Raw genomic sequence first — 21368 nt, forward strand, 5'->3', positions numbered from 1 at the left:
AGTGTTACATAGCCACTCTATTTAGGAGCAGTAAGTAGCTGGCTTTTTTCTTCATACTATTTTCTCTTTTTTTTACGCCCTTGCACTGTCTCCTCTGCAGTAAAATAAAAATCATACAAAAAAAATAGTGTTTGCGTGAATGTTACCGGACATACTCTCACGTTCAGGCCCTCTGGGAGATGTACTATTGGCCTTTTTTTCAGCCCCGGCCGCGTTGACTAAAACACAAGTGCGCTAATCAATGGGGAATAATAGATAATTTAAGTTATTTACAGAGTTTTGTTCTAGGTGGGGAAAGGTGGGTTCGTTTGTGTGTGTTTGAGTTTCATTGTGGCATTGATGGGACCTGATCAAAGCCCCAATTTTGGCCCACCCCCCCTCTGCTACCCTTTTACTCCCACTCCCACTCCATCACCACCATCACCATGACCATAAGAACCACCAATAATACCCAACAACACCACCACTGCGCCACCCATTCCACCACCATTAATATCACCAATTCAACCATCACAAGCAAACCACCACTTTCATCACCACCCCTACAATCACTTTCAACACCATAATCACCACCCATTTCACCATCCATTCCACCACCAATGCAACCATCACAAGCAAACCACCACTTTCATCACCACCCCTACAATCACTTTCAACACCATAATCACCACCCATTTCACCATCCATTCCACCACCAATTCAACCATCACAAGCAAACCACCACTTTCATCACCACCCCTACAATCACTTTCAACACCATAATCACCACCATTATTACTTACACCTCCACTACATTAACTACCATTCCTACCACCACTATACCAACACAATAACCATCACGACCACTAGTAATTCCAGCCACCACCACCACCACACTACCTCTTCCACCATCACCACTTCCACTCATACCTCCACTAATTCCACTATCGGTGTTGCTACTGTTACCCTCTCAACGGTTACCACAATCACATTATCGCCCTGAATTGCCCTTATCATCATCACTATCATCATTATTACCATCATCACTATTATTGTAACTGTCATTGTCACCATTATCATCACTATCATCACCACCACTTGTTGCAATACTCACCATCACAAAACATCTCTCCTCATTACTCCCATCACCATCACTATCATTGTCACCATTATCATCACTATCACCACCATTACTTGTTGCAATACTCACCATCACAAAACATCTCTCCTCTTTACTTCCATCCCAGTTTTCCCTCTTTTTTTTGTCCTCACCATTTCTGTCACCGCATTAGTTTCCCTTCACCTTCACTACCAACACCTCCCCTTCACTACCTTTCATCACCTTTTTAATCCTTCATCATCGCCACAACCATCATCATCACCAGTCCGCTCTCCACTATCACACTATCCACCTCCACCACCACCATCACCATGACAAACACTATCACCTTATCCATCACCATTGCCAGTATCACCTCCATCACCACCACCACCACAACTAACATAGATACACTGCTAGTACCCTTTCCCTCACCACCACCACCACCACCACCACAACTTCCATCACCACTGACCTCATTATCACCACCATCACCATCATTAATTACAATACCACATCAATTAGCTTGCATCCCACCCCCACACACACACTACAGGCACCCTCACCCCCACCACCACCACCACTATCTACTAGTAACAACACCACTCTCACCCTTGCCCCTTCCATCATTACTGTCATCATTATCACCACCACCACCACCACCATCGCGTCACCCCATCCACACGAGCGAAAAACTCTGCCCCACCCCTCCCCACCCCGCCCTGCCCCGCCCCAGTGCCGCGTCCAGAGGAATATTGTTTCACTAAAAGCATTCACATTGCCTCTGCCTCTAAATCAGATTATAAACCATTCCACTTACTGGATGAGAGCAGGTCACAAAAAGTCCCATTACACGCCAAACTTACCCGGACAGGACGATTCTGGGATGGCGGTGTTTGGGGTGTTGCGTGCGTGTGCGTGTGTGTGTGTGGGGAGAGAGGAAGGAAGGTATGTGTGTGCGCGTGTGTGCGTGAGGGTGGAGGTGTGTGTGTGTGTGTGTGTGTGTGTGTGTGTGTGTGTGTGTGTGTGTGTGTGTGTGTGTGTGTGTGTCTCAAATTATCCTCTTCTGTATCTTTCTATCTATCTGCATGTATGATTGTATGGATATCTGTCTGACTGTCGATCTGTCTCACTATCTGTCTATCTATATACACACACACACACACACACACACACACACACACACACACTCCCCACCACATATACACACGTCCCCCTCCCCCCCCCCTCCCCCCCCCCCGCATACACACACGTTCCTCGCCACTCATTCCCACCTACACACACACACACACACACACACACACACACCTTCTACCTTCCTTCCTCCCTACCTCACACCCCGCCACTACCTCCTCCTCCTCTGCCTCTCCTCCGCCAGGCCCCACAGACCTACCTGATCCCCCTCGAAACCAGCCGCTCCCTGGACGGCATGGAGGAGACGCGCCTGGGCCTTGAGTTCCGGGTGGGGCGCCAACACTTCCGCAAGGGCCAGATGAACCTTCGCTGCTCGGCCGAGATTTCCACGCTGTACTACAAGACCCAGCAGCACAGCGTCGACGGTCACCTCGCCTACAGTGTGCCCGTCATGGAGTCCCGGGACCACTCAGCCATGGCAGGTGGGTGGGGAGTTCTGGGAGGGGTTGGGGTGTTCAGAGGAGGTGAGGGTATGTGAAGGGGTGAGGAGTGAAGTGGGTATATAAGAGATGAATGAGTATGATGGGGCTGTGGAGTGGTTAGGAGAGGGGTGGAGGGGGTGGAGGAGGAGCTTTTTTTTATGGGTGGGTGTATGTGCGTGTTCCATCTCACTCTCTTAATGCTTGTATATTTTGTGTCGCCTCGTCTTTTGATCTCTTTCTTCTTTTACGTTCTCCCCCATTTCCTGTGTTTCTCCTCATCTTATATTTTCTTCATCAATGCTCTTTCTTCCCTCTCGTGTTTGTGTGTGTGTGTGTGTGTGTTCCACCTCATCTCTTGTATCTTTTGTATCGCCTTGTTTACTGTGCTTGTTTCTTCTTGTCCTTTTCTTCCCCTTCACCCAGCCCGTTTCTGTTTCTCCTCACCCCATCTTTTCCTTATCAGTGCCTTTCTTCCCTTCTTGTTGTCCCCCATGCTGCAGCTCTCCCACTGTTGCACAAGCTGATACCCTACCCCATCCCTTCGCTGCCCTTCCTTCTTCCTCTCTGCAGAGTTTGACACAACACACAAGGCTTTCCTAGGAGTTTGGGGCATTTCCAAAAGTAGTTTTATGACCCCGGTGGTAGTGTGACCCTTCTTCTGTACCGTGAACCTGAAGAACCACTCATTAGAACCCGATTGATTCCCTCGTTGACCTTTAGAAATAGTTGATGTGAAAAGCCAAAGTGACTTATAATACCGACTTATAAGATCTTTCCTTTCCCTAAGCTTTTCTTGGTCTTCCTCTCTCATAGCCTAAAGCCTTTTCTCCCTTAACATCTTCCCGCATTCACGTGTAAGCTTCTTCGACATTCTTCGCCTATTTGCCCTTAAGTCTACTAACTCACACTTCTCCCGCCCCTACGCTCTTTCTCCTCTCCGCTCCGCCTCTCCTCGCCCTTAGGTCTTCCCGTCCCTTCGCCTCTCCGCCTGTGTAGTCATCCCAGCGTCTTCCCGTCAGAGTGTATTCTCCCGCCTGAATGCGTCTCCCCTACCCTGTATTTCCCAAAGCCTCTGCACCTAGTCTCAAGGTTTATGTCGCCTTTCCCACGGCAGTAAATCTATGTTAGTCTTATGTCTCACCGTCAACCAGCAATCACGCCCACAAGCACCCATTTCTCTCCCCACGTTTATCCCGTGCCTTTGTTAACGTCCCTACTCCCCCCGTCAATGCTTCCTCGTCGCCTTGCCTCCCGTCCCACTATTCCCTCGCTCTCACATTCCCCTTTCTGCTTGCCCCTACCTGGCCCACGTTATGCCTGTGACCCTCGTGTGTTCATCCAAGGCGCTCACTCATGCGTGGTCCTCCCCCTCAACAGGAGCCGACAGTGCCCGCGTCCCTAGCATGCTGGTGCTGCTGAGCCTCATCGCGGCCACACTGCTGCAGGCCGCCCTCAGCTGACTCCTCGGCGCCCCGCACCACCCTAACCCACAACCGCTGTCCGGGAGAGGCGAGCAGCACGCATGTTTGGGATGATCAACACTGAATATTTCCTCACGAGGCTCAAAATTATGTCGTAAGTCGTCAGTGTGAAGAAAAGCCAAACAAACCCTTGTGGAACAGACGAGGCGGCGCCGCCTGCTGGAGGGCGAGGCTCCGGGGTGTCCCTGGACGCACGCGTGGCCTCGCCTCCTCAGTAACGCACCTGAGCCTTGGCTGCGGGAAGCGAGACCAGTACCACGTCGCACCACTGAGGGCCATCGGTACTCTTTCATAAGTATTCATGTACTACGTGTCCGGCGTAAGGGTGAGTCGCACCAAATACTTCCAGATTCTGTGTTTGAATGTGCTGAACCACGTGACCTCCGCGCCAGGCGTGTGTGCGGGAGTATTACGGACCCGCCGGGGCCTGGGCTGCTGGTGCTCATACGGCCCGGCCATGGCACGACAGACTGTGACGCGAGCCATTCCCAGGCGGTGCGCGGCGTGCCGCAGGGACGCAGTTCAGTGAATTCATTTTGTGCATATAGTTATCTACTACTTCCTACGTCATGTGTATACCTTACTAGTATATTATACTGCGTTATAATATATGCTACAGGTGAGTATATATGTGTTCGTAGGACCAACGCTTTAGATCTACATGGTAGCAGCAGCTTTCCACTTCCTTTTAGGTGTCCCGTTCAGGAGTGTGGGGAGACGGGCGTGAGGGTTAGCGTGGGGGGGGAGCGGGGGTAAAAATCGGGGGTGACGGGTGTGTGTTGGGAAGGCATGTATGAGGGTGGGAAGGAGTGGGAGCGAGTAGGATGGGGCCTGACAGGTGTGTGTTGGGTGAGGAGAGGGGACAGGGGAGGGAGTGACGAGTGTGTGAGAGGACAGGTGTGCAGATTAGGAGAGAGAACGGGAAGATGGGGTGACAGGTGTGCCGGTGGGAGGAGAGGGGTGACAGGTATGCAGGTGGGGGATGGGGTGCCAGGTATGTGCTGGGTTAGGTGTGCAGGTGGGAAAGTGAAGGTGACTGGTGTGGGGGGAAAGAAAGGGAGTGCCAGATGTGAGGAGGAGGCAGATGTGCAGGTTGGGGGGGGGGAAGGACCGGAGGGTGGCGGGCAGGAGTCTTCACAGTGAGGCTCAGCGACTCCTGTGCCGAGTGCTGAGTGCTGAGTCTCCCCGTCTAGTCAGCATCGTTGTGCCGGGGCTACATCGACCTGCGTCTTGGAGAGGCAGACGTATAATAATTTTTAAGCCTTCTATGTTAACTGGGAAATGTTACCTCTAGTTTACAACGTTGCTAAGAGTCAAGCCAGTGATACTACCTTGCATTGAGATGTTCTTGTAACCTTTTAGCCTGTAAGCATTATTATTATGATTATTATTATCATTATCATCATCGTGATTACAGCATAATTAATATGTTCGCAAACGCATACTCGGACACAGTCTATATGTTCTACATCGATATGTATATACAATTTTAATGTTCAGATTTTTATGTATAAATATAATATATATCTCTGATGTGTCATTTCTTACCTGTAGCTCTTAGTTAATATTTCGAGGCTCATGTATTTATTAGAGGCAGAATATAAGTGTTTGAATAGATATTGATTGTTTGATAAAGATACAGGCAGGCAGGTAGATAGATGGAAAGATACGTAGATAGACACATGAATAGATAGATAAAAACTAGATACATACAGACAGACAGACAGAAAAACAAAGAAAAAAATAAATATAGACATAGTTAAACACACTTTATCGACCATAAAGTCACACTGCACAATTACTGTATACGCACGCACGCACTGACGCTCATGGCTCAAGTTACGCATATGAGAACGCCTTTAGCAACCCCCTCATCTCCGTCTCCCTCCGACCCTCCTTCCCTGTACGCCACACTCCCTTGAAACACCCTCACACCGGGGCTTAGTGGCGCTGCTTTGTGGGCCTCGTCAGCAAGTGTTGGACTCATAAGAACAAGTGTATAGAGGAGCCCTAACCCTCCAGAGTGGCTGGTGGAGCGGATGAAGCTGGTTTGTGGCTCTGGTGGTGGTGGTGGTGAAGGGCCCTGCCACACCACCACAGCGTCGAGAGATGAGGACACGGCAGGGGACGGGAGGGGAGTAGGTTAGTGATGAATGGAAGTGGTGAGGATGGTATGTGGGATAACAACTAGGTGGTGGTGAGGATTCGATGGAGTAAAGTGGTGATGAAGGGAGAATGGGGGGGATAAGAACGTGGTGTGTGTGTGTGTGTGTGTGTGTGTGTCGTTAGGTGGTAGGTTTGTATAGGGGAAAGAAGTGGCGGCGTGTGGTGGTCTGGTGGGTGTTCAGAAGTGGTGGAGGGGCCCAGACAGCAGTGAAGCTATGTGGTGTGGTGGTTTTGTAGGAGGTGAACAGGTATGGTGGACGCTGTTGAGAGGTTATGAAGAGGGTAGGTGTTTTGAGAAGGTATACAGTTAATTGGAGGACGACAAGGGGGCTGACAGGGAAGGAGCAGGACTTGTGTAGGTGTGTGAAGATGTGTAGGTGGTGGGTGTGAGTTGCAGAGTATGGTTGGGGCTTGTACCGGCATATGACCACAGATGTTGCGCCGACTAAACGAAACTTTCCAACTTTTGGGGCTTGTAAGGACTAAGAGGAAGGTGATAGGGCATGAATAGGGATGGGAGGCGTAAGGCACAGAATGATGGGGTATAGAAATGGTATAGAAGGAGGTAGACATGTATGGTAGAATGTAAAGTGTGTAAGAGAGGGGTCATGATGCATAGAGAGGAGAGAGTGCAGGATGAAAACTGTAGCAAGGCATGGATGAGTGAGTGCGTGATAGAGGCGATGGTGCGGGAGTGGAGGACGAGGTGTAAGTGTGGTATGGTAATGTATGGATGAGAGCGAGTACGGGTGTGAGGGGGTAGCCGGGCATAGACTCATGTGGATGTGGTGGAGACGAAGGTGTGTGGAAGTGTAGGACGAATGGGTGGGTTGGTGAGGTGTGGGGGAGGCCAGCGCGTGAGGGGGTGCAGAATGAGGTGTGTGGTGTTGTGTGTCGCTCCTCAAATCAACTATTTATAAAGGTCAAAGAGGGCATCAATCGGATTCTAATGAGTGTTTCTTTAGGTTCATGGTACAGAAGAAGGGTCAAACTACCACCAGGGTCATAAAACTACTCCTGGAATTGCCCCAAACTCCTAGAAAAGCCTTGTCAAATAGGTGAACTTGAGCGCCGAAATGTTTTAAAATACGGCCCTCCGGTGCACCCTTCATGCGCACCAGAGTACAACGTTGCCAGATTGTCGTCCTCAGCCTCATATATACCGACTTCCAGCCCTAAAACTGTCTCCTGGGCCCCAATAACAAGATTCATTTATAGTTATCATTAAAATAGTGAATTCTTGATGTTTCTTGGCAATAGTTAGGCATCAGAAACCGGTAAATACAATGCTCTGAGTGCGATAATGTGGCAGAGGTGTGAGAGTAGGCTATGCGGGAAGCGCGGCGGGGAGGGGACGGTCGTTAACTGCTGATATAATTAGACTATACACAAATCAGAATACACACACTAACCTATACATACCCATCCATATAGATAGACTGAGATAATGTCATGACCAAAAGCAATAATGAAGGCATACACCCTCAAGGACAAAGGAAGGAGTCTAAGAAGCGTTGCAGAATTCAGGGCACAGCGTCACTCAGGAGAGGCTTCCAGATACCACAAGGATGCTACAGGGAAATATGACGTTTAAATATGTATAAAAACGCATTTCCCTATACTTACTAATTCTACAACATGAAAACTGCGCAATGGAAATAATAAATGATAAAATGGTGAGTGGATGTTAGAAGAAAAATCGATATTGATGCTTGAACTGGGAAATGATCAGGAGTGTTGGCAACTGTTAACCAATCAACGTGTTCTGCTTGTTCGCGGGTGTCACGTGATATGCCATGAAGGAGTGACGGTCAGCCTACCTCCACGGAAGAGACAGGTAAGTATGAGTGTAAGTATTCCAAAAACCAGACCTGTAAGTGTGTGTAAAGTGTTCTAAGAGCAGCAGCAGGAAGATGTCAAACCGAGCCGAGGCAGACGTGTCAAACTGGCAACGCAGCACTCATGGCTCCGTCCCCGTGAAATCGGAACTTCAATGAATCCTTCGCTGCCCTTTGATGCCGAAGTTACAGCGACTGTCATTCGTTTTGGCCAAACACCCCGTAATCAGCGGAGTTACGACGTGGGGCCAGGCTTGAGAGGAGCGTGCCCGGAGACAGTATGGAGGGAGGATTATGGAAGAGTTTATCGGTTCGTGACTCGGTGTTTCGAACGGTCAGAGGGAAATAAACCATTGTGTGTGGGTCTCTCAAGCTCAGTCGCGGTAGATAGTTTGAAGTGAGTGCGTATTTCTCTACACCGGGGCGTCTGAATGGCCGCCGGGACCGCTGTGAGGGTGATGTGGATACTGTCGCTGAAAAGGGTAATGTGTTTGTGTGTTTTTCCGTTTAAATATATCTTTTAAGTGCCTTAGTTTGATTGCATCGTAGTGGAGGCACTGCTCAGGGGTATTCGAGTGTTGCAATACCTCGTGATTATAAGTTGTTTGTTGTTATGTCAGAAAAGATAAAATATAAAGAAAACCATAACATTACAGTTTAGCAGGTATCTCTTTGCCACAATCACCGTCACTTCACTGCATACGAAGCTGACCATTGCGTAGTAAAAAGTAACTAAATACTTAACACTTAACATGCTCTCTTAAATCGTCATCAGCTGCCATGATGTATCACAGGTTAGTCAATTATTATCTTTGGGTTGTATGTGAAACGGAGAACAGGATGACGAAGAGTATGCATGGCTTTCGTTCTTCTAACTAACTAATGGGGAGTATACGCTAGGGGGTGCGTTGCTTCACTCACTCGCCGCTTTCCCCCCCCCCCCCCTCCCCCCCGAGCAAGCCTCCCTGCAGCTTTCCTTACCATTCCTATTTCTGGTGGTTATTTTGTTATTTTAGTGTCAAGAAGTGCTCTAGTTTCCTGTGCATTGATCGTCACACATGCTAACTATAACTATACGATGGAATGAGCGAAAACCACAGTCAGAAAAGACACGGTAACTTTTTAAATGTTCGAAAATACTGATTAGGCTATACACATCAACTAAGTAAAAATCAAATGTATCCCCGCTGCCGTGCCCACAACACACGCGTAGCAACAAAGAATTTCAACAAGCAGTACGTTTTGCTTTAGTTCCAGAAAGACACGGTAACTTTTTAAATGCTCGAAAATACTTATTAGGCTATACAGATCATCTAAGTAAAAATCAAATGTTTCCCCGCTGCCGTGCCCACAACACACGCGTAGCAACAGAGAATTTCAACAAGCAGTACGTTTTGCTTAGTTCCAGAAAGACACGGTAACTTTTTAAATGCTCGAAAATACTGATTAGGCTATACAGATCATCTAAGTAAAAATCAAATATCTCCCCGCTGCCGTGCCCACAACACACGCGTAGCAACAAAGAATTTCAACAAGCAGTACATTTTGCTTTAGTTCGTTCATAATCCATTGGTTGCGTTGTGTAAGCTGCTGAAATTATTACCGAACTATTTTGAAGCGAAGGTTTTTTTTTTCCATGTGCATTCTTTTCGTCTATCTACGCCGTGAACCGCGCGAGATGAGCCTGCATGTGGGTTGCCTACATTCCGTATTTGTTAACTAGTTTTTTTTGGGGGGGGGTGATTTAATTATTTTGTTTTTTTCATTACTGTATTCCTGTTATTGTTACCTTGTTACTTGTTTACTTGTTACCTGTGTACCTGTTATTTTTTCTACCTATTTATTTGTTATCTTGTTTACCTTCGATCCTCATGCTGCTGTAATATATAATGCATTGATGTGTGTGTGTGTGTGTGTGTGTGTGTGTGTGAGAGAGAGAGAGAGAGAGAGAGTACTGGCTCCCTTGTTATTGTTGTTATGGAAGTACTGCCGAGTGTCTTCTCCTGATGCTGCTCATTCTTGTAGTCTAGTGTTATATTTGACAAACGTGGTCTTGAATACTCTTAATTCTGTCACACGCTTCCATTTTGCTATCTAACTGCATGAAAGAATATTGAGAATGATAAACATACGTATAATTGGTCTGGGAGAGAGACAGTGTGTGAGGGGGGAGGGGGGAAGGGAGGGTGCCCACGCGAAGGGAGCGTTGGGGGAGGGAGGTGATGCGAGGAGGGGGGAGTGGGGTGGTGATGGGAGGTGGGTGGAGTGGGGCGTGATGGGAGGTGGGGGGAATTTTGGTGATGCGTATATTAACTGGTATACGCGTCACAAAAATCCCCCCCCCATCCCATCCCCCCACCTCCCATTCCCCTTTCTCCCCCCATCTCCCGTCACGCCTCACTCTTCCTTACCAAGTTATGTCGGTCTTATGGTTTCAATTTATCCACGGCAAGTCCAGGCATATTGAACCAGATGTTTTGAAGGTGCTCCATTGAAAGCATAAGACCGATATAACTTGGTAAGGAAGAGTGCTTTGAAGTGAGTTTGGGGGGTGGGGGGGCTAAAGAAAGAGTTTAAAGTGAGCTTTGTTGGGTCATACTTAGAGTAGATGAGTACAAGTCACGGTAGTTATCTAAATCACTCATCATTTGCATGTAGAACTTAACATTAGGCTGTGTACAAGAAGTTCATGGGTGGAAGAGATTGATGAGACTTACAAAGAGGTGTCGAGAATACAAAAGAGATAAAGGTAAAGTTGAAAGCATGTTATCGAGAATGCAGAAGATATGAAGGTAAAGTTGAAAGCATGTTATCGAGAATACAGAAGATATGAAGGTATAGATGAAAGCATGTTATCGAGAATACAGAAGAGATGAAGGTATAGATGAAAGCATGTTATCGAGAATACAGAAGAGATGAAGGTATAGATGAAAGCATGTTATCGAGAATACAGAAGAGATGAAGGTAAAGTTGAAAGCATGTTATCGAGAATACAGAAGAGATGAAGGTATAGATGAAAGCATGTTATCGAGAATACAGAAGAGATGAAGGTAAAGTTGAGGGCATGTTATCGAGAATACAGAAGATAAGAAGGTAAAGTTGAAAGCATGTTATCGAGAATACAGAAGATAAGAAGGTAAAGTTGAGGGCATTTGTTAAAGCTGCGCGTGGCCTCAGTGTTCATCTCCGTCACATGGGCCCCAGGATGAATATATAAACGTGTGATACTGTGGGGGTGAGTGAGGAGGTATGGGTGTTAGGGTGAGCTAGCTGGGTGGGGGAGTAGGATGTCGTTAAGTGAGGACACACACACACACACACACACACACACACACACACACACACACACACACACTCACAGCAGCCAACGCTATTTTGTAAACTGTTTTTGTTGATGCGACTTTCACAGAATTCGTCCCGTTCATATAAGTCGCCAGTGAGTGTTGCGTTGTGTTGTGTTGCGTTGAGCTGTGCTGTGATGGCGGGGAGAGAGAGAGAGAGATTACCTTTTTTACTGCTCTTGCACACACACACACACACACACACACACACACACACACACACACACACACACACACATGCTTTTAGGTATTTGTGTGTGTGTGTGTGTGTGTGTGTGTGTGTTGGACTATTGGATTATGTAAAAAAGACAAACAAATAGATAAAAGGGAGAGAGAGAGAGAGAGAGAGAGAGAGAGAGAGAGAGAGAGAGAGAGAGAGAGAGAGAGAGAATTGGCAGGGTAAACTTTTCTGTTCGCTTGATAGGTTCTCGCCCTCTGTGATGGGTTCCTCCTCCTCTTCCCCCTCCTCTTCCCCCTCCTCCTCCTCCTACCTCCTCCTTCCTCCTCCACTTCCACCCGATTGAAATTAAATGCATTTCAGTACTTTTCAAGCTTCAAGAAAGTAACAGCATTCTCTCTCTCTCTCTCTCTCTCTCTCTCTCTCTCTCTCTCTCTCTCTCTCTCTCTCTCTCTCACACACACACACACACACACACACACTCACACTACTTAAATAATAATACACACACATGCCACCACACTTTCACCGTCATCACCTTTACCTGGCCGCCATCAACACCACCAAATAATTCATCAACCCCATCCATCACCACTTCGGCCGGATTACCTTAGCACCACCACCATCACCACTACTACTACTACTACTACTACTACTACTATCATGAACCAACAGACATATCAACACCACTACCAACATCATCTCTTTCACTATCCACATCTTCACCATAATTTCTCTCACGCTTGCAACACCATCACCACCACCACCACCACCACTATTACTCACCATCACTAACACTATCGTATTTCCCACTGCCTTAGAATTAACCTCCATTACCATTACAAACTCCAGTACCACCATCATCACCACCGTTCCATCCATATCACCATTGCCACACGTTCACCATCACCACCCTCGTAAAACACCAGCAACATTCATTCATCACTTCAGTATATCACCACATCATTCTGAAGTCACCACTACCAACAAATTCATCACCACACTTCAGGACAGTCATCACCAACACCCAAGCGATATATCACCACTATAATTTATCACCACATCACATCATCACCACCCTTCAGAGTCACTACTAACACCCAAACAATACATCACCATAGCTCATCACCATTACTCCACCACCACCATCATCACCACCCTTCAGGACAGTCATCACCTATACCCAAGTAATGTATCACCACTATCCACCACTATCACTATCATCACCACCCTTCAGGACAATCAACACCAACATCTCTGCAATACATCATCACTACTTCACCACCACCATCACCACCCTTTAGGATACTCAACATCAATACCCAAACAATACATCACCACTAAAATTCATCACCATTACTTCACCTCCACCACCATCATCACCACGTCATCACCACATACCAGCACCACCACAACACCGCCAGTTCTCCCTCGTCCCAAACCACAATGCAGTAAACCCGTGGCATAAAACTAGCGGAGGGGTAAAATAGGCCTCACATTAAATTTTCATCGTAAAGGAAATACAAAGAGGAATCGAGATATAAGACTTTCATGTGGCTCTCAGATAGTTTTGTGAAGACTCAATAGCACCTGTCAGATGATAATACCTGTGACGAGGGGTTTGGGATGGGCAGGTCAACTCGTTCTTCACGTGTTCCCTCTCTCTCATTTCATCTACTTCTAACGGCCACGAACACAGTGTAAAAGTTTAACATCATCTTTATTACCTATCCCGATGGTTGTGTCAGGATCCGCTTCTCACTTGTATGATTATAACTGCCTGTAACGAGGATTTGGGGCCAGATACGTTAATTTATCGTTCACTTGTTCTCACTAAGCCATTCCATCTACATTATTGGCCACGAGCAGAGTGCAAAGCCTTAACACCACCATTACACAAGATACTTCGTTTTCGCTTTCGTGGTAATAAGATGATGTAATTATGTGATTATATAGCATTTTACGTAGTTCTGCTTTACTTTCGGAGGATAATGTGAATAAGTTAAGTTCTGTGCAGCACGGTTAGTGTTGAAAAAAGGCGCCCACTGTAAGCTTGTTGTTGTAAGCTTGTGAAATTAGTGAACTGTAATGATGTTTTGCTTCACACACACACACACACACACACACACACACACACACACACACACACACACATACACACACCTCCCTGGCATTTTTTCCCTGGTGATGATTTTTCCTGATATTTATTTCCATGGTGGTGTTTTTTCCCTGGTATTTTTTCCATGGTGTTTTTTCCATGGTATTTTTTCCATGGTGGTGTTTTTTCCCTGGTATTTTTTCCATGGTGGTGTTTTTTCCCAGGTATCTTTTCCATGGTGTTTTTCCCTGGTATTTTTTCCATGGTAGTGTTTTTTCCCTGGTATTTTTTCCATGGTGTTTTTTCCCTGGTATTTTTTCCATGGTGGTGTTTTTTCCCTGGTATTTTTTCCATGGTGTTTTTTCCATGGTATTTTTTCCATGGTGGTGTTTTTTCCCTGGTATTTTTTCCATGGTGGTGTTTTTTCCCAGGTATCTTTTCCATGGTGTTTTTTCCCTGGTATTTTTTCCATGGTGGTGTTTTTTCCCTGGTATTTTTTCCATGGTGGTGTTTTTTCCCTGGTATTTTTTCCATGGTGGTGTTTTTTCCCTGGTATTTTTTCCATGGTGGTGTTTTTTCCCAGGTATTTTTTCCTTGGTGGTGTTTTTTCCCTGGTATTTTTTCCATGGTGGTGTTTTTTCCCAGGTATTTTTTCCCTCCTGGTGTTTTTCCCCTGGTATTTTTTCCATGGTGGTGTTTTTTCCCTGGTATTTTTTCCATGGTGTTTTTTCCCAGGTATTTTTCCCTCCTGGTGTTTTTCCCCTGGTATTTTTTTCCATGGTGTTTTTTCCCAGGTATTTTTTCCTTGGTGGTGTTTTTTCCCTGGTATTTTTTCCTTGGTGGTGTTTTTTCCCTGGTATTTTTTCCATGGTGGTGTTTTTTCCCTGGTATTTTTTCCTTGGTGGTGTTTTTTCCCTGGTATTTTTTCCATGGTGGTGTTTTTTCCCAGGTATTTTTTCCCTCCTGGTGTTTTTTCCCAGGTATTTTTTCCCTCCTGGTGTTTTTTCCCAGGTATTTTTTCCCTCCTGGTGTTTTTTCCCAGGTATTTTTTCCCTCCTGGTGTTTTTTCCCAGGTATTATTTCCCTCCTGGTGTTTTTCCCCTGGTATTTTTTTCCATGGTGGTGTTTTTTCCCTGGTATTTTTTCCCTGGTGGTGTTTTTACCCTGGTATTTTTTATCCTTTTTTTTTTCTTTGTTTTTTCCCCGGGCATCTGAAACCATTTATAATTATGCCGGACGGGACGCAAAGGAACCGCTGTAAAGTTCCGCTCATCCGGTGTTTTTTTTTTTTTTTTTCTTGAGTCGTAATTACTTAAGACCACAAATGAGATACTGACATTTAATTACATAAAACAGAGAGATGGATTGTGCCGCGCCGCCAGACTACTACAGCTGAACCCCAGGAGAGAGAGAGAGAGAGAGAGAGAGAGAGAGAGAGAGAGAGAGAGAGAGAGAGAGAGAGTGAGTGAGAGGAATCCCCCGAATAATTTTATATCGTTCCCAAGCCCCATTTTTTTTCATTAGTCTCTCTCTCTCTCTCTCTCTCTCTCTCTCTCTCTCTCTCTCTCTCTCTCTCTCTCTCTCTCGCTCTCTCTCTCTCTCTCTCTCTCGCTTCACAAACCCTCTTACTTTCCCTTCCCTTACTTTTCCTTTCCCTTCCCAAATCCCTTTCCCTTCCCTACTCAAACCCCTTTCCCTTCGATTCCCAAACCCCTTATCTTCCCTTCCCAAACCCCTTATCTTCCCTTCCCAAACCTCTTCCCTTTCCTTCTCAACTCTTCTTACTTTCCCTTCCCTTCCCAAACCCCCATACTTTCCCTTCCCTTACCAATCCCTTCCTTCCTTTCCAACACCTCTTTCCTTCCCTTCCCTTCCCAAACCCCCTGCCCTTTCCCTTCCCCTTCCCTTTCCCTTTCTTTTCCCGTCCCTTTCCCATACTAATCCCTTCCCCTTCCCTTTCCAACACCCCTTTCCTTTCCCTTCCCCTTCCCTTAAATTTCCTTCCCTTCCCTTCCTTTCCCTCTCCTGCCATTTGCCATTAACCCTTCAGAGAGAGAGAGAGAGAGATTGACACACTGCTCCTTCCCCCATCCTGTCAATCATTGTTCTTCAGAGTAAGGTCACGGTAGCCTACTGTATCGGTCACCACAACTTTTTCTTTATTAATAGAGAACTAAACTGCGGGAGGCACACTACAGGGTTTTAGTACTGTAAAGAGACTTGCGAATGGCCCATGAGAGTAATGCAATGAAAGAAAAAAAAAAGTTAGAGAACAACAATGAACACTGCGTAATTACCTCCACCGAAACTCCACGACCTTCCTACTTCTCCTCCTCTTCCTCCTCCTCCTCCTCCTCCTCCTCTTCCTTTCTCTCTCCTCCGTTCGTGTCTCCACAGAACGATAAACACGGAATGAAAACTAAACTTGTGTCCAGATTTGAAGTATCGAGGGTGAAAATAAGTAAATTGATGACGTTAAATAGTAGTAGTAGTAGTAGTAGTAGTAGTAGTAGTAGTGGTAATCGGAGTGTTGTAGTGATATAATGAAAAAAAAATAATGATAAAATATAAAAAAATCACATGAAATACACAATTCTTCTTAATGACTCCGCTTTTCTTGATACGGTAAGAATAAATAAAAATGAAAATCGGTGAAAATAGTAAACAAACACGTGTAAGTAGCATTAGCAGGGACGGCAAATGTTGTAAGTAATCAAGTTTTATTATTGACCGACATGAACAGGACACGTATAGATTAATTTTGCTGCAGTGACCTTGACCCCGTGACCTTGAAGAGGAAGAAGAGCGGTGAGAGAGAGAGAGAGAGAGAGAGAGAGAGAGAGAGAGAGAGAGAGAGAGAGAGAGAGAGAGAGAGAGAGTATAAAATAATATTCTGTGATGTGACGATCAGGTTACCGTTAGGACGAAGAGGGAAAAAAGCTTGATGTCACGTGCCGGATTTACGATAACTTTCATTCTTTTTGTTCATTTATTTTCACTGTTTCATTCTTTTATTCTTTCAGTTATTCTTATTCTTCAGTTCTTTAGTTTTTACTCTTTCATACTTTCATTATTTATTCTTTCATTCTCATTTAATTATTGGTTCGTTCTTTCTTTAATCTATTCATTCATTTTTTCAAACGTTTATTCTTTTATTTTTTCATTTATTCTTTCATTCTTTCGTATATTTATTTTTTTCATTCTTCTCATTCCTTCCTTCATTTGTTTACTCTCATTCTTATATTCTTTCTCTCATACAATCTTCCATTTCTTCAATTCTTTCATCTCCACCCCCACAACCACCACCATGACCACCACCACAACCACCACCAAAACCACCACCACTCTTGTCATTCTCACCGTCCCTGTAACCATCACCACTAGCATGTCACCACCACCATCTTCTTTGTCATCACCACCACCACCTCATGTCACCACCACCCCGCCTCTGTCACACTAACACCTCATCTGTCTCTCTAACTGCTACCCTCCCTGCCAACATCACCACCTTCTCTATCATCACCTCCATCACCCTTGCCACTGTCATCACCACCACTCTCCACTCCATCAATGTCATCACTGCCCTCATTATTGCAACACCTGTCACCATCAATATCACTCCCAGACCCGTCGCCATCATTGCTACCCTCTACTACCGTCATTATCACCCCTGTACTCACTATCACCTTGTCAGTCACTATCACCACACTCGTCACCAGCACCACCGCACTCAATACCAATAACACTATCTGCTACTACGACCAGAAACCTTCCTATCACCACCATCACCTCACGTTTCATCACCATCATCACCACATCTGTCACCTTCACCACCTCCACTCCTGCCGAAGTCAATCCCAAAACCTTACCGCCTCGCCCTCTCCCGTTCCACTCCCTTAATCCCTACCTCCGCCCTCCCTTTCCCCCTGCTTTCCCTCTTTGCGGCCCCCCCCCCCCTCGCACCCTTTTCACCGGCCCCCTTCCACCCCCCGCCGCTCTTCGTGTGGTAATGAGCCGCCACTTCAGAGGATTTTCTTTTCACGTCTCGGAAGATTTTACAAAGTTTATGAAGCCGAGAACGTTTTTTTTTTTTTTTATCCCTCGCGCTCCCTCGTTCTCTCTCTCTCTCTCTCTCTCTCTCTCTCTCGCTCTCTCTCTCTCTCTCTCTCTCTCTCTCTCTCTCTCTGTTTGCCTGTCTGTCTGTCCGTCTGCCTCTATTTCATTAGTGGTCGCATGATCGGTTAGCAACAGCCTACAACACACACACGCACACACACACACACACACACTTCCCCACCCCACCCTACCCTAGCGGCGTGTCCCCACTCCACCCCCTCCCCCAATCAGGCCCTGCGGCGCACCAAACAGCCCTCGCGAACAGGCCGACGAAGAGCCAGTGTCAACAGCGGCCGCCTCCCACACGCGGCCGCCAGGCTCATTGGACTAAACGTTTCGGCAGCGTAAAAGCTTTCTATTAAGCAGCCGTGTTTTTCGTTTTTCGTTTTGTTGTTGCTGTACTTGTTCTTTCATTTCAAACGGGTCCAGTATTTTAGAGGTTTTATTGTAGGATTTTGTTTATCGTGGCGCCAGGGAGGAAAGGCTGACTCTTTTTTGCTTTACGACGGAGATAAAAGACAAGAAACAGCATCAGGCTGATCCTGTAACACCAGGGCGTGCTGTGTGTGTGTGTGTGTGTGTGTGTGTGTGTGTGTGTGTGTGTGTGTGTGTGAGAGAGAGAGAGAGAGAGAGAGAGAGAGAGAGAGAGAGAGAGAGAGAGAGAGAGAGAGAGAGATACATAGTACATACATATATACATACATACATTAATAAGCAAACATTACTTAACTCGAAATTGTTTGATAATATATAAGCGCAACCATCATCATCATCAGCAGCAGCAGCAGCAGCAGCAGCAGCAACCGATAGTACAGTTTCATTGCAGGACAAAGATCTCCCACAACGATTCCATTACATCGGCATGCGCGTGTAGATTCCAGCCTGGTTGTAACGTTCCATACGCGTTTTGATTTCATCACGCCACCTGGTGAATGGCCGCCCCTTGGATCTTTTCATATCAGTTGTTTCCCATTTTGTCACTTTTTCCTTTACCGCTTGTCCTCGCTATTCATTTCTGTTCATCATTCTATTCATTTCTATCGCCTTTATTATGTCGTTCACTCTCGTCTGTTCAATTATCCATTTGCATTTTTTTCATTCATTATTAATTTTACATCACTTGAAACAACTAAAGAGAATAACAAACAGAAAAACAAAAGCCCGTTAAGCGCAGCTCCGTAAAAGCGTCAAAAATTAAGAATATGTAGTATCTCTCCATTCCTATTTGGGCATTTCTCAATCTCCTTCCTAGAGACTTGTCGCGCAAGGTCAGTCAGTGTCTCTGGGCCAGGTGACGTGACGGGCAGAACGCGCTGATTGAGAACCCTTCGCCTTGAGCGCAGCGGTAGACGTCCTTTGAATAATATTACATTCCTTCCCGTAAGAAGAAGGGGCTTCGTGGCGCAGTGGTTAGCACACTCCGCTCACAATCGAGAAAGCCCGGGTTCGATTCCCGGGAGGAGAGGAAAAATTTGGGCGGCTTTTCCGAAACCTTACGCCCCTGTCCACCCAGCAGTGAATGGGTACCAGGTATTAATCGGGGGTTGTGTCCCGTCTCCTGGGATCTGTTACCTTCTCCTATAATTCCTTCCCCTTCTGTCTCTCTCCGGCATATGACCACAGACGTTGCGCCGACTAAACGAAACTTTCCAACTTTCCCATAAGAAGAAAACATCCGAATCACTCTAGTCCAGTCTTATAAGTCTTTATTTAGATTCAAGTGAGCAGTCTTTTATTCTTGACTTGTTAACATGTCTGATTTTTTATTACAACTAAACTCTCCAAAAAAATATCTCCAAATCGAAAAATACTTGGCATTCGTTTCCAATCTTAATTCCTTAACTCCTCCGGTCAAGCTTCATTTTTTTCAGTTGTCGAAGCATGCCGGAAACAGCTTAGATGATGCGGCATCGTCGTGTCTAACTTTTTTTCTTTTGTATTGGGAGTTTACGGTGCGTTTATGAAGTCTTCTAGTCGTTGTTCCATATTTGTTTATACGTAAACTGTTCTTTACATTGGAACTTAATCTCAACGCTTTCTTCGTTTTCATTTTTTGCTGCTTTAAATTATCGAAAGATTTTATCTTCGAAAGATTCTGTCACTTGACTTTTGTCTCTGTCTAGTTATATATTCTTGCTTCTACGTTTTTGTGTTAGTACTTTAGTTTCTGGTGACATTTTAAAACGCTTTTTTTCTGCTTCATCTTTCATTTTCATCAAATTTTCGTTTTATTTTTTTCATTGTCAAGATTTTCTTAAATGTTAATAGATGCCAACCTGTCTTGGATTCTGACTGCGAACTTTCAGATTTTCTATTATGCTGGTTCATTAAGTTTGTAAATGGGTTTCCTACCAAGTTATTCATTTCTTCTATATTTTATCTTGAACTCTAAGCTTTCTGTGATCTTTTCTTTGTGTTCTTTGTTCCGCCTGTTTGTGAGGATGAAGGCAAACTCATCCGTCCTAAAAAGGGAGACTCAAACTTGTCTTTTCGTCACATCGTCGTCAAAGGATTTTTTCCACAATTTTCAGGGAATGATTTTCAGTAAAGTTTACCTGGGTCGGCTTTCTTCCGTTTCTTGATTCCATGCCAGGATTCCCCACCGCTGTTTCTGCATCAACTTATCTCTTAACTTTAGCATTGAAATAATCATAATCACCTCAGAATGATCAGAGCCTACCTTCATAACTGACTGAATATATTAGTAAAACTCATCATCCCCTTCGCTAGAGCTGTTGGGTCATACACTTAAAATTACTTAAGTCTCTATATTTAATGCAGTTTTAATGTTACCGATACCACGTTGTGATTTACACCAAGTAATTTTACTCGTTTATCACTATGCATTTTTCAGTTAATGATCCTACTCAGTGTTCTCCCTCGCTGCCCTCAGACTCGCCTCTCCAGTAAAATCCATGACCGCTCGTAAGCACTTTTCGTTCCTCGCCAAGCCTCCACGCCGCCCTTCAACATTTGATATTCGACAGCTGCTCCGTGAATACTAACAAATCAGCTTCTCTTCTCAAAGTCCGTGTATTGCCTGCGCACTTATTCAGTAATTAACAGCGGTCTGGTCCATTACCCACATTTTTTTGCACTTTGGGGTGATCGCCCCGCCTCCAGGCACCCTATCACTGCCTGGCACTAGGGGCGTTGACTGAAACTTTGTCATTAACAGGAGGGGGACAGCTAGTGCTATTATCATTGTTATCATTGTTGTTATTAATATCAATATCATTATTATTATTATTATTATTATTATTATTATTATTATTATTATTATTGTTATTATCAGCATCATCATCATCCTTATCAGCAGTTCAGAACAAATAGACTCTGGCAATACGTAGAACATGGTTGGAGGAGGAGGAGGGGGGGGGGGGGGAGCTACTTGGGCGACCTGCTGTATTATCCCAAAGCGAGGCGTGTTACTCCTGGCGGCGGGGAGAACACCAG

The 21368-nt window shown here is 45.5% G+C and overlaps 1 protein-coding gene and 1 long non-coding RNA gene across 3 annotated transcripts in view; both read left to right on the plus strand.

The window, feature by feature from the left end:
* LOC126980928 (uncharacterized) overlaps window positions 1-5703 on the plus strand; it is a gene marked incomplete at its 5' end in the record, with an annotated part of 96837 nt that extends 91134 nt beyond the window's left edge. The window contains 2 exons of the mRNA XM_050831384.1: window positions 2457-2694; window positions 4072-5703. Of these exons, the coding sequence (XP_050687341.1) occupies window positions 2457-2694; window positions 4072-4154 (321 nt within the window). The remainder of the gene's footprint in view (window positions 1-2456; window positions 2695-4071) is intronic.
* Window positions 5704-8540: 2837 nt separating this feature from the next.
* The window catches only part of LOC126981028 (uncharacterized), a 65039-nt gene continuing 52211 nt past the window's right edge, over window positions 8541-21368 (plus strand). For both annotated transcript variants that reach the window (XR_007733710.1, XR_007733711.1), the window contains exon 1: window positions 8541-8661. This is a non-coding gene — a long non-coding RNA (uncharacterized LOC126981028). The remainder of the gene's footprint in view (window positions 8662-21368) is intronic.

This window comes from Eriocheir sinensis, chromosome 46 (assembly GCF_024679095.1).
Source record: "Eriocheir sinensis breed Jianghai 21 chromosome 46, ASM2467909v1, whole genome shotgun sequence".
NCBI lineage: Eukaryota > Metazoa > Arthropoda > Malacostraca > Decapoda > Varunidae > Eriocheir > Eriocheir sinensis.